We start from the raw sequence: 17,723 nt of genomic DNA, 5'->3' as shown, positions 1-17,723 counted from the left end.
CTGCCGAGTTATAAAAATTGATATGACCAATGTTGTAAAAAATCTCATTCTTTATCATCTTAAGAGTGACAAAAAGACCTCTTCATTCAGATCACCGTTTGCCAGCTAAGTTCAGGAAGTTTCATTGTCTCACACAATGACCTTTAATTGTTCATCGTTTACAAACACACAGCTTCGCGCTTGTGGTTTCATTTCCGGTTAATTTAAGGTCATTGGATTCGCTCGAACAATTTAAGTGGCATTAAAATCTTATCTTTTTCTCCAAGTGTTACTAATTTGTCTCTTTTACATTGTACCTGACTGCAATCATTAAGCTCTCATATCCTTTCTCGATGTATAAACTTCATCAAAGCCTTACTTTTTGACTTATCATGTTAACAATGTTTTCAAAATTTCGACCTCCGCTGAGATTCACAGTACTCACCATGGACTCACCATTCAAGATTTATATTTGGAGTTATCGCACTTTTTAATGTCAGACCAGGGAGTTGTTATGGAACAACTCCCTAGTCAGACCTTGTCCTTTGTCGACTTTCAATGACCTGAAAAGCAGGGAGTTTCCATAACAACTCCCTGTCAAAAGTAATCACTAGATTTCCTGTACTCACAATGGCTAATACACACTACACCCGAGTATGAAGTTCAACCTAGCTCTACAATTTTGAGTTAATATTGTTTTCAAGGTTTTCAGACTTTAGCCTTGGTTGACGTCATGTAACTACCTTCCCAAAGCCTCGAACCTCATGTAAACAAACGGTCCATTCGCGCTATTCATACTTGCAAAAATGTGTATGGTAAGGAAAGTACAAATGTCAGGGAGCAGTTTTGCTAAAATTCTTTTCTATCAGTTTCAAGATGAATATCATTATATTTGGCTGATACAAAGTAACCATAACTACAAATGCTAGAAAACAGAACACAAGTAAAAAACAAAGCAACTTCTGATATTTTTTGATAAATACACTTTATTTTCTATGTAAAATAAATGTTATTAAGGGGAGGTGCATACATGATAGTTCATACTGTTTATAGTGTCAGACACAGTTTGGTGATTTAGACAAGTTAGGAAAGTGATTTCATCTTGAATTTTTCTTTAATGCCACCACATCAGTTATTGACAATGTTTCTATAATGTCTTTCCAAATTAAATTCTCCAGAATTTTTTCTACCCTGTAAATCTTGCACTGGAGGTGAATCAACAAAGGTCCTTATTTATGTCTTATGAGCATCTAGGGCATTCTGATGCCATCTTGACCTATAAAATCTAACATTTTCTCTATGTGGTATATGGTCGACACCTCAAAGAGCTATGATATTAAACAATGTGCAGAACAGGTCCGAGGGGTACTAAAAGGCATTGAAGACTCGCCCCAAACCGCGTGCCGTGCTCTGAAAAAGTTAACTTTCCGTAGCTTGCAAGTGAAGTTTTCTGCTTGTCGCTACAATATGCAGACAGTAATGAAACGTGATACCTTGTTATCTTTAGCTGGACCTGAGATGTCCATCACTGTATCGTTTGCACACTGTGCTGTGGGTAATGACTGCAGCTGTATGTACTGACTGTACACTAGTGTCTAATTACCGAAGGTAGCAAACTGTGTGCGTATTTTCTGGGATCGATGGTGGTGTCTAACACTTCTGTTACACCTCATTCGAAACTAGGTCAGATAACCGGCATTAGACGTTCTTTTTGCCCGAGTCTTCACACCCTTTAAGCCTAAGGACTTGAAGGTCATCAGCAATGCTACCCCCTTCCCCACCCCGCCCCACCCTCCCTAATATGATAGCAAGTCAGATAATGGTCACACATGCTCAACTTTCACAAAGGATAGAAACTAAAAGCAGTTTATAACCACACTGAAATATATCCTAGCAATTAGGCTATAGATTGCTTTAGGCTGCTTGTATACTGGTGAATAAACAGTTCAGACTCAAAATGTTTGGGGAAAGGAGGGTGGCGGGGGCGGGGGGGGGGGGGAAACTGTCATTGAACTTTGAGTGACAACTCAAAAGTATTTCACAATGTTTATTTGGATATATTGGTCAAATCAGACATGCTTTAAGTCACAAAGTAACATTTTACACAAGAAAATATCATTTATATAATTTGATGGCAGTAATGACTATATTTTGATATGCCCCTTCAGAAAGACCACAGAAAGAAAATACGCTGTTTGGCGCTCCACCCTTTCCTTGGTATAAAAATGAATGCATCAATTTGACTCGAAAGTGAATGTGACGTAAGTAGAATATATTTGTCAAAAATAATCTGTCGAGCTCAAGTCAAATCTCCTTAAAACACGATCAAATCCACATCATGGATAGAATGTCAGAGGTTACTTTAAAGGTCATCACTAATGCCCTCCCCCTCCCCCCCTAAATATGATAAAATGTTAAATAATGGTCACCCATGCTCACATTTTACCTAGCATTCACTACTGCTATAAAAGTAGTTATCCACACTGAGATGTTTTTTGCGTCTTTATCAAATAATCCTCAATGGCTGGGCATAATTTCATAGCAAAGTTTCCTAGCCTAGCCTACTTTGGATATAGGAACTTGGGGGTAAGGATACTATTGTCAGTAACACATACCTGCCAACTCTCACTGTTTCATATATTATCTCATGGTGTGACCTCCAAACTTCATGTGCAAACTCTTAACAGGTAAAAGATAAATTCACAAAACAGATTTACAAGGAGTTGTGGATACTATTGTATGTCTAATAAATGAGTTCTAGATACCTTTTTTTACAAAAATCTTCAGATTTTTTTTTTGGAAACAACATTGAATGATTTGGCATGGCCTCTTCATGATGCGATTAACTACCATCTGATTGCAACTTTTATGGACAAAAGAAAAAATTCATCAACTTTGGAAAGGAAATAAGTTAAGTAACTTGCTTTGAATCTGGTTATATGTGAAATATAGTTTCATGAAATGCTACCAGTTACTCATAGATCATATATCAACATATCACCCTTATAAACAAAGAAATACCACTCTTTGTCAATAATATCCAATTCCATGAAACAAAAGAAAGACATTTTGTAGAAGAAATCAGACTATGGGACATCCGTCATTGATAAAAAAACAAAATCTGGTTACTATGGTAACTAGGGGTTCATTCCTTTCCATCATTGTTAAAAAAAATAATGATTTGGTTACTATGGTAACTGGTAAGTAAGGGTTCATTGCTTTCTTTCAAGTTTCTTCAAAAGTATTTCATTCTTCCGGCATTCCTGTAAAAATAAAAACAAGAAGTTAAAATTTATATTTGTTGAAGGAGAAAAACATTTGAGATGATATGTTTTGTCAAATATAAATACCGATAGAGGGAAGGGGGGGGGGATATGGGTGGTGTTCCTTTCTCTCTGATTAATCTCATAGTTCCTGGGGCAATTGTTTGTAGACTATAATTAAGACAAAAATATTGTTAAGTAATGAATGTTATGCATAATCACAAACAGAATTAACTAAGTTGATCAGAATCTGAATACATTTCTGAAGCCATAATAATATATAAACCACCTTTTTTATGAAACTTTTCTAAGTGAACAAAAGGTAACAGTACATATTTCTGTAATCAACTTTGCAAGAAGAGAGGCAGTTTCTTCCACACACAAAACCTAATACCTTTAATGTATAAGAAAACGGGATGTGTTTCTGATTGCAATCATGTGACTTGATCTAAACAATCTCACTTCCTTACCTCTTGGAAGTCCTTGACAGTTTTAAAGTACAAACGCTGTTTCTCAATCAAATCCAAATAATTGTCATTGATCTGATCACGTTTCATTTTCTCTTCCATTTTTCTTTTTTCAAGCTGAAAAGATGAAAGTTGACAAAAGTGTATCCTTTCTGGTGGAGCCTGGCACTGTCATTTACTTGTGGTAGCTGCTGGCCTCTTAGCCACTCTCATTCCCTGACCCTTTCCCCTCTTCCCCTCCCCTTTGCCTCTTCCCATCTGCCTCTTCCCCTCTCCAGATCCTTCTCCTTCTCGACTACTTTCAAATCTCTACACTCCTTCCCTCTCCCACCTGCCCCTTCCCCTCCTTCTCTTTTCCCATTCCTTTCTTTCTCCCTCTGCTTCCACCTCTCCCAGTTCCTTCCATCTTACCCTTCCTCTCTTGCCCTCTCATGCATCTTAAATATCTCCTAACATACCCCTTTGCCACCTCTGATTCTCACCCACCCTGTTTCAATCATACTCCTGTCCAAGTCCTCTGACAGTCCCTGTCCTCCACTTTCATACTATCCCTTTCCCCTCTCACACTATCCCTTCTCTCTCTTACACTATCTATTCCTTCATCACACAAGCCCTTCTCCCTATAACAATATCCCATCCCCCTCTCAGTCACACTATTCCTTCCCCATCTCACACTATCCATTCCCCCTCTCACACTAACCCTTACCCCTCTCATAATGACCCTTGTCCCTCTCAAACTATCCCTTCCCTTCTCACACTATCCCTTCCCCACTCACACTATCCCTTCCCCACTCACACTATCCCTGTCCCTCTCACACTATCCCTTCCTACTCTCACACTATCCCTTCCCCTCACACACTATCCCTTCCCCTCTCACACTATCCCTTCTCTCATCATACTATCCCCTCCCTCTTACAATATCCCTTTCCCCTCTCACATTCACACTATCCCTTCCCTCATCACACTATCCCTTCCCACTCTCACACTATCCCTTCCCCTTTCACACTATCCCTTCCTACTCTCACACTATCCCTTCCCACTCTCACACTATCCCTTCCCACTCTCACACTATCCCTTCCCACTCTCACAGTCATACTATCCCTTCCCTCATCACACTATCCCTTCCCACTCTCACACTATCCCTTCCCCTCACACACTATCCCTTCCTACTCTCACACTATCCCTTCCCCTCACACACTATCCCTTCCCCTCACACACTATCCCTTCCCCTCTCACACTATCCCTTCTCTCATCATACTATCCCCTCCCTCTTACAATATCCCTTTCCCCTCTCACATTCACACTATCCCTTCCCTCATCACACTATCCCTTCCCACTCTCACACTATCCCTTCCCCTTTCACACTATCCCTTCTCTCTCTCATCATGACCCTTCTCCCTCACACTATCCCTTCCCCCTCTCACACTTTCCCATCCCCTCTCATAATGACCCTTGTGCCTCTCACACTATCCCTCTCCCTCTCCCTCTAACACTATCCCTTCCCCTCTCACACTATCCCTTCCCCTCTCAAATTATCCCTTCACTCTCCATTCCCTCATCACACCAGCCCTTCTCCCCATAACAATATCCCTTCCCCTCTCACACTATCCCTTCCGACTCTCACACTATCCCTCCCCACTCTCACACTATCCCTTCCCACTCTCACAGTCATACTATCCCTTCCCTCATCACACTATCCCTTCCCACTCTCACACTATCCCTTCCCACTCTCACACTATCCCTTCCCACTCTCACACTATCCCTTCCCCTCTCACAATATCCCTTCCCCTCACACACTATCCCTTCCCCTCTCACACTATCCCTTCTCTCATCACACTATCCCTTCTCCCTCTTACAATATCCCTTCCCCCTCTCACAGTCACACTATCCCTTCCCTCATCACACTATTCCTTCCCACTCTCACACTATCCCTTCCCCTTTCACACTATCCCTTCTCTCTCTCATCATGACCCTTCTCCCTCACACTATCCCTTCTCCCTCACACTATCCCTTCCCACTCTCACACTATCCTTCCCACTCTCACACTATCCCTTCCCCTCTCACACTATCCCATCCCCTCTCAAACTATCCATCCCCTCTCAAACTATCCCTTCACTCTCCATTCCCTCATCACACCAGCCCTCCCCCCATAACAATATCCCTTCCCCTCACACACTATCCCTTCCCTTTCACACTATCCCTTCTCTCATCACAGTATCCCTTCTCCCTCTTACAATATCCCTTCCCCCTCTCTCACTCTCACACTATCCCTTCTCTCTCTCATCATGACCCTTCTCCCTCACACTATCCCTTCTCCCTCTTACAATATCCCTTCCCCCTCTCATACTATCCCTCCTACACATACAGATGTATTCAGCACCTATCATAGTATCATTTCATTTTCTACAGATTCTATACTTTGGATCATAAAGAATATTAAAAAAAGTTGCTCATTATTACATAACATAAAACCACTGTGTCCCCTCCAAGGACTGTCTATGTAACTTACGCTAGATTTCGTGCCTTTGATCCCTTCAACCATCTGCTCAAACTGCTTGAGGAATTGTTGTGTAGAAGACGGAGAAGCCATGGCTCTGAAATAAAGAAAATATCACAAGGTTTGGTTCTTCCGTCTGTCTTTCAGAAATAAAAAGTTACAATATAAAAATAATAAAAATAATGTCCACATTCTTTCACATTTTGTTTGTGATTTCCTAGTTCTGCATCTTTCTTCATCGGCCTAAAAAGACAAATCAATTAAAAGAATGTAAAACATGAATGCCAAAGGCAAACAGGGATAAACATAACCGATAGCGATAAGATCTATCAAGATATGAAACTAGGAATTAGGTTACATGAAGTTTTTAAAGTTTATTCTGACTAAGTGTAAATAAAGTCTCCCTGTGTAGTAAAGCTATAAATGAAAAGTAAACAATGAAAGCAAACAAAACCAGAAAGCAAACATGCTTTGTGATTCCTTGCCATGAATATATTTCTTATGAGAACACTTAAGGAAAACACTGCACATAGATAATACTATGTGTTTAGTTTGAGTAGCAAAGCTACTCATAGGCAGCTAATAATTATAATAATGATGATGATGATGATGGTGATGGTGGTGGTGGTGGTGATGATGATGATGATGATGATGATGATGATGATGATGATGATGATGATGATGATGATGATGATGATGATGATGATGATGATGATGATGATGATGATGATGATGATGATGATGATGATGATGATGGTGGTGGTGATGATGATGATGATGATGATGATGATGATGATGATGATGATGATGATGATGATGATGATGATGATGATGATGATGATGATGATGATGATGATGATGATGATGATGATTATGATGATGATGATGATGATGATGATGATGATGATGATGATGATGATGATGATCATGATGATGATGATGATGATGATGATGATGCTTATGATGATGATGATAGTAACAGTAACAATCATGGTAATAAAAGTAATAATAATCACTCACTGTTGAAAGTTATCATGAATGGAATTGAGAAGGGTGATCTCCTTTTCTAGATACAGCTTGGTATCGTCCAGGGTGTTGTAGAGGGTGTAAAACTGTTTGGTCTCCCTATGAGTATTATTAACTGACAAAATAATTTCAAGAAGTTACTCAATTGTTTTGCTATATAGAAAAAACAATTGATGAAAATGAAGGCAAATTGCATTAGAACACAAGACACTTGCCTAGTTTTTTATTAGTAGTTTTTTATTCTGATTGATAACTTGTTTTTTTGTTTTCTAACACAAAGTTAGAACTGAAAGGCTCTTATTACTTTAAAGAATTGTAGCATTTATAAATGAAACTTCAAAAACAATTAATAAACAAAATGAAAAAAAGTAATATGTCACCTTTTTTTGAAATCAATACCAAGACAAAATTATTATCATAAACAAAAGAATGGTTTATGAGGTTAATGTGCCAATAAAGTCAATTTCTCTTATTATCTTTGGATGTAAACATTAATTTTGTTACCAATGCCAACAAATTAATTGCTGAATTGAGTACTGCAGCCACCTTCAGATTGGTGTTACCTATAGGTATATTGTGCCAAGTTAATTTGTGGGGGTGAGAGGAGGGGGTGAGGTTGTCACCAGAAGAAGCAAAATGTTGGTCAACATACTCTAAATATATATATATACTCAGTATACATTGGACACCCTGTGAATTTTGTATGATGGAGGTGGGACCTTCCCCCTCCTCTCCCCAACCCTCCTGCCCCCCAACCTTTACATATGTTCATGGTTGTTTTAACAAAGATGCATCAATGATGCCTGAAAATTAATAACAAACCAACACAAATAGAAAAGTCAACTTCACTTCACCTAATTATGGCAATAAGTTAAATGTACAATTTCCTTGCTAAATTTACCCTGGTTGTACAGTTCCACGAATCGTCTCTGGTACTGAGTCAACTCGGCTCTGGAAGGCACCTCGTCCATTTTTCGTTGGAGTTGTGATATTTCTCTATTTTTTCTTGCCTGTGAAAGAACATAAAACAACTAGATATTAGATAACACTACATATATATCTATATATGTATATAATATATATATATATATATATCTATCTATATAGATACATACTTTCAGTATTCACCGCAAAATAACACAATAATGGAATATATAATTTTATGATAAAATAAAACAATTGCATAGTACGTTCAGTTGCTAGCGTGACCAAATTGACCTTAATACATAAACAGTATTAGTATCAATGTGATTAAGACTGTTCACACTCGAAGAAACCATTGTTTCATTAGCATTAACTACCAATAAGACCTCAATTGACAATGAGTTTAAACATAAATAATCTTTCTAAATTAATGGAATGAAACTTCAACAGTTAAAAGCCAAAACAAATCCAAAGATCACCTCTAACTTATAGGGAACAAAACCTTTTGATGAACAACTTCCTGCCCACAAAATCATCGTCCCTGCCCAACAGCCTACCACCCCCCGTCCCCCCCCCCCCAAATACCAATAGGAGGTGAAATATTTAGCTTTCCATTGTATCACTCAATACTAAATGATGCTTTAAATGAAAACTCTCTTTGCTCAAAATGCACGCATTAGAAATGAAACATGAGAAAAAGTAATATCTTACCAATAGTAATCTTATTTTTTGTAACTTTGCCTGATCGGCTTCAAATTGTTTGGCAATAAGTTGGTCCCTCTCAGATAATTCTCCCACACCCTGTCCAGCTGCAGATTTCAGGTCTGCTACCTGTTGTTGCAATTTCGCCATTTCTTCCTGCAAGCGACAAAAAAATTTAAGAGGCACTGTTAAATCCATCCTTAAGTCCTACAGTAACATAATGCAGTATAACATGGATAATTAATAATTTTAATTTCTGACAAAATTACGTAAGACCAATAGGGCCATTTGAAATAAAAAACATCCTCATTTCTGAAACTAGTTTTTCTCATTTTGGCAACTATTTCCTCATTTCTGCAATGCTTTCTTGTCTCTGCAACTTTTATCTTGCTTCCACGACTTTATCTCTCATTTCTGCAAAAGTGGTTGCAAATATGAGGAACTTTTGTTTTGGATGTGGCCCTAATAGTCTTCCATACTAAATGACAAGAGTGAAGTAATGAATATTCATACATTCAATTTCACTGACAAACACCTTTTCATATTCTTTTGGGTTTTTTTCACCTTCTTATCCAACTTGATTGCACAATTTTTCATTTTGTATTAACTCAGTTCATCTGGTTCAAACAGTATTGATAAACTTTAAAGGAAATCCAATATTTGTAAGACAGAGAGTATGAAATATATTAGTCAGTCTTGAAATTACATATCTAACATTTGATGATTTTATTTTCCCAGTTTACATGATGCAGTGAGCGGTGCCAAAAAAATTGTCTTCTTCCATTGGTCTGTTTAAAATTTAACAAATGAAGTGATTTTCAACCAAATTGTTTGACAAACATCAATAATATCATTAAAACATTGACTGAAGTGCCATATGCACTTCAGCCATATGCACGATGTTATAAAATGAAGGCAATGAACCAATTACATTGTTGGCTAATTTAATTAACGACAATACGTCTAAGAGGACAAATAAACCCACAGGTATCATCTGCACAAATAAAGATGTTTTACAGGATCGTTCTCTGATGGAGCATCACCCAAGAAGATCAGATTTTAGATTAACTTCCAGGTGACTGCCTTCTTCCATTGGTCCAGGTGACTGTCAACATACCACAGACACTCCTGAGCTTCGAGTAATAACTAAATTTATTCACCATAAATTTTGAACATACACACATACACAGTACATATGCATCACGCACAGAAACCTTACTGACGCAACAACCCTACTTCACGTATCACGCTGACACACAGAACCATTTGCATAAAACTCTGTTCGGAAACATGACGGCATTATCTCAGATAACGTCCAATAAAATAAACATCATTTATTCATTTTACCACATTAAGTACAAAGTTGTGACTTTCTTTACAACTCAGTATCATATATGCTAACTGTATATCATTCATAACTTTCGGTGGCAATATAACAGCATTATTACTAATAAATCATTCAGCATACCTTGCATTGGGTTCTAAACTCTTGTTCCTGCTTCTTCAAACTCTCGTTCTTAGCTACTAATCCTCTCAGTTTCTGTAGCACCCTGGAAAGAGATAAAAATATTTTGAAGCTGCTGTCTGACATTGACTACATTTTACTTGACAACCGAAACCATCCTGGTGTTTTGTTGTCATGGTGATGACCAGCATTTTTACGGTAACAGCATGCAGTGGTTCCCTCCAGTGGGTACAACAATTAACCTTGTTGAAAAACTTTTTTTTTGGAACTTGAACGAACCAAATTTCATCTCCATCTGAGCAACAGCATGGAAACAGGCATGGCTGAAGATCCCCAAAAACTCAAAAAGAGTCAAACAAATTTAATGAAAGAGATTTCATACTCTTAATTTTCTCAAACCCCCCAACCCAATTGCTAAGCCTCATTGCTGCAAATGCCGCCCCATTTCTTAGATAATAAAAATTGTCTCAAAACTAGTTGAACAAAATTAACGAAAGCGATTGCACACTCTTTATTTTCTTCCGTTTCCAATCCTTCTAGTTTATCCATTTCCTGATTTATTTTCTCGGCTAGGGCTTGAACTTCCGCAAGTTTGGCCTCTGCTTCCTCGTGAGACTTTTTCAGGTCGGCGTGGTCAGGCGTAATCTGAAGATTTAACACAAAATATTCTACAGACAATTCTAACAAAACTCTAAAATGTAGAGAAAATGTAGAGCAAAGCATTAAAAAGGGAGGAAATTATTGGATAGAATGATAGAAGTAAAGAGATCATAAAAAAGAATCTTAAAATGTGATGGATCAATACAAAATTGACAATATCTTATGAAAGACCTTACCTTTACTGGTATAAAACAGTTAGGATGTGGTAACATGGACATACCCCAGTTGCCCAAGGACATGCTAAGACACAATCATATCTTCTTCTATTCATCCCCTCAACCCCCTCTCACCCCCCCCCCCCCCCCGAAAATTACTTAATAAACCCAATATAATACAAAAGCAGATAACAAATAATATTAAACTGCAGCACAACAGAACTCACATGGTTATAACTTTTGGTGTGCTTATTTTCAAGATTCCTCTTGTTGTCAAATCTGCAGAAAAACTAACCTTTTCTTTTTTCTTTTCACTGTTTTTGATCTGTTTATTTAAGGACGCTACGGTTCGTTGGTGTTGTTGAGTCCCACTCAGTTTGTCAGAGGCGTCACCAAGCTGTAGTTCAGATTGCTGAGTAAGAATGAAAACAATATCCAAAATATCAAAATAGAAAACCCCAGGATTTCTCTATTCCACTATGCAAAGTGTGTAGAAGTAATAGTTGCATTTTCATCGAGAAATTCAACTTCCTACAAGATTCACATTGTTATGTGTGAACTCTACAGGGATTTTTTTTCACCCCTGATTAACAAAATGTACAAGAAAATGGTCATTAATCTCAGTAGCTGATAACAATAACACTTTCATTTCTGATTCATATATGCACCGAAAATATGGCAAACTGCTTTGCGGAAAAGTTTAGAACGATATGGTAATGTTCATATAAGTTCGGTTCAATTTGTATGAATGCAAAAAGCTTATTGGTTGATTCTTCTTACCCTGCCGGCATACTCTGATGCAATCTGTTCAATCTCGTCCGACTGGAGGCCAACGATAGAACCGACCATAGATGCTGCGATTCGACCCTGAAAAAATGAAAAAAAAACCGAAAACAATGAAAACAATAAAAAATAGAAAAAAGATAGAAAAAAAAATAGAAATAGATTAGAGGGAAGAGAGAGAGCTAGAAAAAGGAAACTAGTTCACTTGGTCATCGAAACGTTTGCCTCCACTGACATTTCTTAGTTATCAAATTTCAGCAGCTTGCTGTCACAGATATGAACACATCGATGAGACACACATACACACACACTCCAATACAAACCCTAGGTTTGTCTGTTCCTGGGCTAGTAACCAAAAGGAAATGTATGTTCTTAATAGGAAATAAAGAAAGGCATTATTCAAAATTCAATAAATGTAACCATGAACACAAAGAATCATCACAAAATTAGGAATACCATGCAAGAATTTCTTTTTTTTCAAATCTTCGTCAGAACTGGCTGAAACTTTGTTACAGGACTTTTGAAACTGAATGTACATGAGTGATGATAAGTTTTGGTTTCCGTATTTTTGTGGTAGGGTTTTTACATAATTAATTATCACGAATAGCCTTTAAAGGATATACAACAATTAATCGTGTCGTGTCAACTTTACCTCTTCCGTTTCCATGGCAGCAAGACCTTTCATCAATGATTGTATCTTCCTCTCTTCTTGCTTCCTCATCTCCTCTAAATCTTTCTCCTCGTCTCCTGTCTGGAGTCCAGCAGCGATCGCTTTCTTTTTGTTGTTCTTCTCAGATTCTTTGTCAGTCCTACTCAGAGTGCTAACACCGTGTCGCCTGAAAATGAACAACAGACATTAGAGGATTAAATAATAATTAGCTGAAAGTAAACAAAGTTTTGCAATATGACACAAAGACCCATAACTGACAATGATATCCATAACTTGATAGGAAATTACCGGAAAAAGAAAAAAAAAGGAAGGAAAAAATGCAATACCACAGTAACATGAAAACAAAGAGCAAAACTAGAACTAAATATACCTAAAAATTAAACTAGAAAATAAAACAACAGGATTGAGACCTGTCAAAGACATCTCTTTCAATAAAATGAAACTGGGGAGGGTGGGGGAATGTGTGGAAAAGGTGGGTGGAAGGTGGGGAAACCTTGGGATAAGTAAGGGTGGGGGGAATCATTGTTTTTCACAAACAATATTCTAATGTAATAGCCACGTTTTATCTCTCAGAGCAATTAAAAGGACCGCCTAACTTAATAGACGACAAAAGCAATGTCACTTGGGATACATTTTAATATGTTTAATAAGGTTTTGAAGCAAATAGATTAATTATCAACGGAAATATATACCATAAATCAATGATTTTCGAAGATCTGGAATAAAATATGTTTTCTAATAGAGGAAATTAGAAAGACAAAACAAACATAGGATGATTTGTAACTACACAAAAGATATAATATTTTTCAGTTCACTGATTTCACATAATGCACTACAGTAGTACCTTCCATATTCTAACAATGTTGATTGGATTCTACTCTCTTCATCTTTGAGCTTATGAGTTTCTGCTCTGCGATATTTTCTCTGTGGTCGGTAGACATCTTTAATCTTCCCCACAGATGACACAGAGTTTGGCTTTTGAGATTCAAATTCAATATCCTGTGAAAAATTAGAGAGAAAAAGAATAGGAGTATTATATATGGAGTGAAAATAAGGTCACTCCCCCCCCTCCCCCTTTTGTCCACTTGCTCTGGTCTTTCTAGGGGCCCGCTAGATTGCGGGCTGTGGGCCCAGACTCATATGGACCAAAGGTAAATCCTTCCTTGGGTCTAGGCAACGTATATTTCAACGTATCAGCCACTTGAACTTCTTTGGGTCAAAATTAAAACTATTTCATAGCGCTCTTAAAGAATATCTCTCTAGTTACACCAGTGAACTTTTAGGAAAGTCAAAAAAGTTGAAATACTGTACTTCTATGAAAAAAAAAAAAAAAAAAATAAACAAGCAGCCATTTGAAATGAAGCAACAGAGGCATACCTGAGGTGTCTGGTGATGTTTATTAAACTGCCACACCGAGAATGCCCTGATCTGATCTCCCATCTCCTCTCTAGTTTCGATCGCTCTTTTCACCAGCCACTGTAATCCCAAGAGAACAGATAACAAACAATTGAATATATGATATCTTTCCTTATATATTGAAAGGCCATGTTGGCTTAACTATAACCTTAAAAAACATTATTAAAAAATAGTGGCAGAGATAAGAAGCACAAACGAGCTTTGTGTTTGAGCATCCTTTCTTGCTGCCTTTTAATATCTACTAGTTCCATTTCCCTACTCCACCCTCCCACCCTCTTTCTCTCCCCAACACTTAATTTATACCTCGCGAATATTGACTGATCTTAATTAGAGGGATCAACAAACCTGAACGACAGGATAGATGTGGATGAAATCCAACCCTTGAATCTGATGAGGCTCGATACGATGTGGACACTTCATCCTTGGCAAGACTGCAACTATCTTTTCTGTCAGGGAACTAAGAATGAAGAAGTGAATTCAAATATAGAAACAATATAAAATGTGGATTCTGTTTATGTATTCACAAGCTATACGGCTCCTCAAGTCTTTTTCTTTCCTTACATAATAAGACTCCATTATACATTATAAGATGAATACAACAATAACAGGTATACACATAAACCATTAGAAACTTAAGATATTTAATACTAAGTAAAGTTATCAGAAAATTTGGAACACGGCACCAAAGCAATTGTTTGTGAATTATTTACATCTAATCACAAGTTCTGATTCAGAAGCTATTCTTTCCCATTTGTCAACATGTATTGTAGCACTATAGTTATGTTGTTTTTCAACAGTAATCTGAAGTCTGTTCCAATGACACTTCCTGGAAAAGATTTCACTGTTTTCTTCCAAATTTAAAGTAAAAAATATTTCAGATAGCTGTCTCAGTATCATTGATCCTTACATTTTCTGTCCAATGGTGGAATTCTCTTGGAAAAGTAAATCAACATCGACATCGAAATTACAGGTGGTAATGCACCAAGTCATCCCACCAACGACCTGTTGAATAAATCAATGTAATGTCATATATATATATATTAGCTCAGTGGTTAACGCCGGTGCCTTCCAATCATAAGGTCCCCGGTTCGAGTCACTCCAAGATTAATGTATGTCGTCCAGTTACAGAGTTGTTGACAGTTGACAATTCATAATCACGGATGCTAAAATATGAATCTAAGAGACTGAGTACGGTCAGCTTGTGGCTTTGATAAGCCAATGAGGCTTCTTCGCGAATTCCTGCTTGCAGGAGGATCTAAAATACATACATACATATACATATTCATGGTTGTAAGATTTCAATGTGAAATATGTTCTACTGGAGGCACCCAATTTTAGTATATACATTAGACCGGGCAAGGATGCAAAAGGTGAAAAACAAAGGTAAAATGTATTAATTTCAAATTTGTTATACCAGATGTAAAGATTTCACATTGTTTATTTAACTGTACAATATGGTAAAGGAAAAAGTGAGATTGAAGTGCTCGATGGAGCCTATAATCTCCACCTACAATATGAGATAAAATATGTGATATGAAATATAACACACAAGAATTGAAAAATCCTACCAAACATTTTATCTGTTAACATAGAAATGCAAACTGTCCGATGGAAACAAATATTATTTCTACAACCCGCATAATGCTCTCCAGGGTTCACCTTCTAGGAAAGTGTGATACTGGATTCCTACTATACCTTGTCAAACGGTGAAAGTCCTTTAATTCTTGCTCTGAAGTATCCTGCTGCCAAGAGCAGCTCAATAGTCTCTTGCAATTTGACATTCTGCTCTTCATCTTCTCTTACATCGGCCTGCAAAAACAACACAAAAAAATCCAATAAATTGGTCATAATTGCTATAAAAATATGTAATTAATATCTTGTGGCTGATCAGATGTTGTTGTGGGTTAGACTATGGAAATAAAAGGGTGAGAAACTTATTTAACTGTGAATGAAAGAATCTGAATCTAGACAGGCAATGAACAGTGCAACTGAATGGTTTGCACTTAATTTTCATCTGGTCCTCAGATAATGAACATCTCCCAGTAATAATCTGTGCTTGTATTTGGTAATTAAAAGCCAGCTTTTGCTCTGTAGCAATGATATGGGTCTTCAAGTGGATGCTTGCTGGATAGAATGGTAACTTTCACAATTCCCAATAGGCTGCCTGGCCTCCCTCCTCCCCTTAACTGTAGTGCTGGCTTATGTTTCTGAATTTCAAATAAGCCATATGAACAGCTTCATACCAACTCATCTGATTCTGAAACTTGACTCTCATTTGCCACATAGATTACATGAGCCTTGTACAGTAATGTAACTTGCTAACCCAGTCAAGGGCTAGGCTTTGTTAGTAAACAAGTAGCATATTCCTCAGTGTAATAAGTAACACTCAGTCACACCTTCTGAAATCTATATTAAACCATTCTCTTAGTTCCCTCTGTTAATAACGAATGAAAACAAAATTCTTCACTACAAGATATGCAAATCAAATATTCTCACTGGTTTTATCAAAGAACTGTGCACATGGTTGCAAATGTAACATTTAGCCACATATTTTGGTTAAGGAACTGCGAACTGAATCAATGTCGCGAAACTAGTCTCCATGATAATTATACAATGACATTACTTTAGATTTTACGTTAGTTAATAAAAAAGTATCAATCAGAAAAACATCAAAGTTAGTATGAACGTCTGCTTATATTACGAAACTAGATAAGGGTTTCCTAACTCTCTTCAGTTTGACTTACAATCAATTCTCTGCCTTCCGCATCTAACTGGACATTATTTGATCCAGATCGTAATCTTGGTTGAACTATGGGCGCCGCCATTTTTTGGATGTCATATGACTAGGATCTAGGAGTACATTTTGCAACGCCCACAAGCCAAGTCGATGTGAAAATCGCTACAGAAAAAAAATCTGCTAGACTGACCATTACTTTCACGGAAAAGATGGATCGAGCATGGGCCTTAGCCTTTGAACACTTTTGTCAGGTCGCGAACTCTAATATAAACTCAGGCATCTCTAATTAGAATAGTTCCTGAACCAGACCCATCAAAAGAACCCGGCCCCACCCCCCCCCCCCCCCAATCCCAATGACGCTGGTTCCGTGCCCTCGATATCAGACCCATTGAATTGAGAGAGGGAATGGCGTATCATCATGTAATTTTGACTTTCATGCGCATATACTTTAATATAAATGATGATGGTCTAAGTAAGGTATTGTCTCGAAATTTCCAGAATTGAATCCGAATTAACTTGAAAAGTAAATTTAGCTGCCAACAATAGATGTGTATTAAAGATAACCTTGGGTTGAAAAGTTAGGCAAAGAAAGCCAAGATTGGTGTTTCAATGAATGCTTCATGAAAAATAATAAGCAGACAGAATATGATTAAACATACACCAGGATTGAATCCCATTCAAGACTTAATATTAAACTTGAGAAAGACTATAAAGCCGATACCTTCATTTTCTCCACGTGACCGGATATTTCCAATGAAGGCTTCACTGCAATCACTAATGAATCTATTAAAACAACTATATGAAACTGATAGTGATATTTGCAACACGATGTCGGTGGTTTATGATGCCCCCGATTTCAGCGGTTACACAATATCATACACATTTTATATAGGCTTCACACACCGTCATCTATAGCCTGTATATATCTTCCACCGTATATGCAACTCGGGTATCCAGGTGTTATATAGCTTAGGTTCGC

The 17,723-nt window shown here is 37.4% G+C and overlaps 1 protein-coding gene across 2 annotated transcripts; it reads right to left on the bottom strand.

Moving 5' to 3' along the window:
- Positions 1–2,780: 2,780 nt before the first annotated feature.
- LOC139958570 (coiled-coil domain-containing protein 93-like) lies at positions 2,781–17,690 on the bottom strand. Of its 2 annotated transcripts, none has more exons than XM_071955714.1 (17): positions 17,466–17,690; positions 15,703–15,816; positions 14,915–15,009; positions 14,353–14,464; positions 13,969–14,067; positions 13,436–13,590; positions 12,574–12,757; positions 11,919–12,005; positions 11,434–11,550; positions 10,832–10,968; positions 10,327–10,408; positions 8,868–9,014; positions 8,134–8,242; positions 7,227–7,347; positions 6,219–6,303; positions 3,713–3,826; positions 2,781–3,242 (listed from the first exon to the last, which is right to left on the bottom strand). In XM_071955714.1, exons 1-17 carry the CDS (start codon positions 17,469–17,471, stop codon positions 3,192–3,194), a joined length of 1,815 nt encoding a protein of 604 aa, XP_071811815.1. In that variant the 5' UTR covers positions 17,472–17,690; the 3' UTR covers positions 2,781–3,191. The 2 variants fall into 2 exon arrangements, with proteins under 2 accessions (XP_071811815.1, XP_071811814.1); XM_071955713.1 differs by lacking the exon at positions 17,466–17,690 and adding an exon at positions 16,752–16,906.
- Positions 17,691–17,723: the final 33 nt, after the last annotated feature.

This window comes from Apostichopus japonicus, chromosome 18 (genome assembly GCF_037975245.1).
Source record: "Apostichopus japonicus isolate 1M-3 chromosome 18, ASM3797524v1, whole genome shotgun sequence".
Taxonomy (NCBI): domain Eukaryota; kingdom Metazoa; phylum Echinodermata; class Holothuroidea; order Aspidochirotida; family Stichopodidae; genus Apostichopus; species Apostichopus japonicus.
The sequence above is the reverse complement of the archived record's forward strand: the minus strand, read 5'-3'. Positions and strand labels throughout refer to the sequence as shown.

Coding starts and splice junctions, on each gene's coding strand:
- LOC139958570 (XM_071955713.1), bottom strand. CDS start 16,832: ATGGCGGCGCCCATAGTTCAACCAAGATTACGATCTGGATCAAATAAT. Junction 13,591..13,968: donor AACATCACCAGACACCTCAG/GTATGCCTCTGT, acceptor AATTTTTCACAG/GATATTGAATTTGAATCTCA. Junction 6,304..7,226: donor ATTCATGATAACTTTCAACA/GTGAGTGATTAT, acceptor TCTTTATTTCAG/AGCCATGGCTTCTCCGTCTT.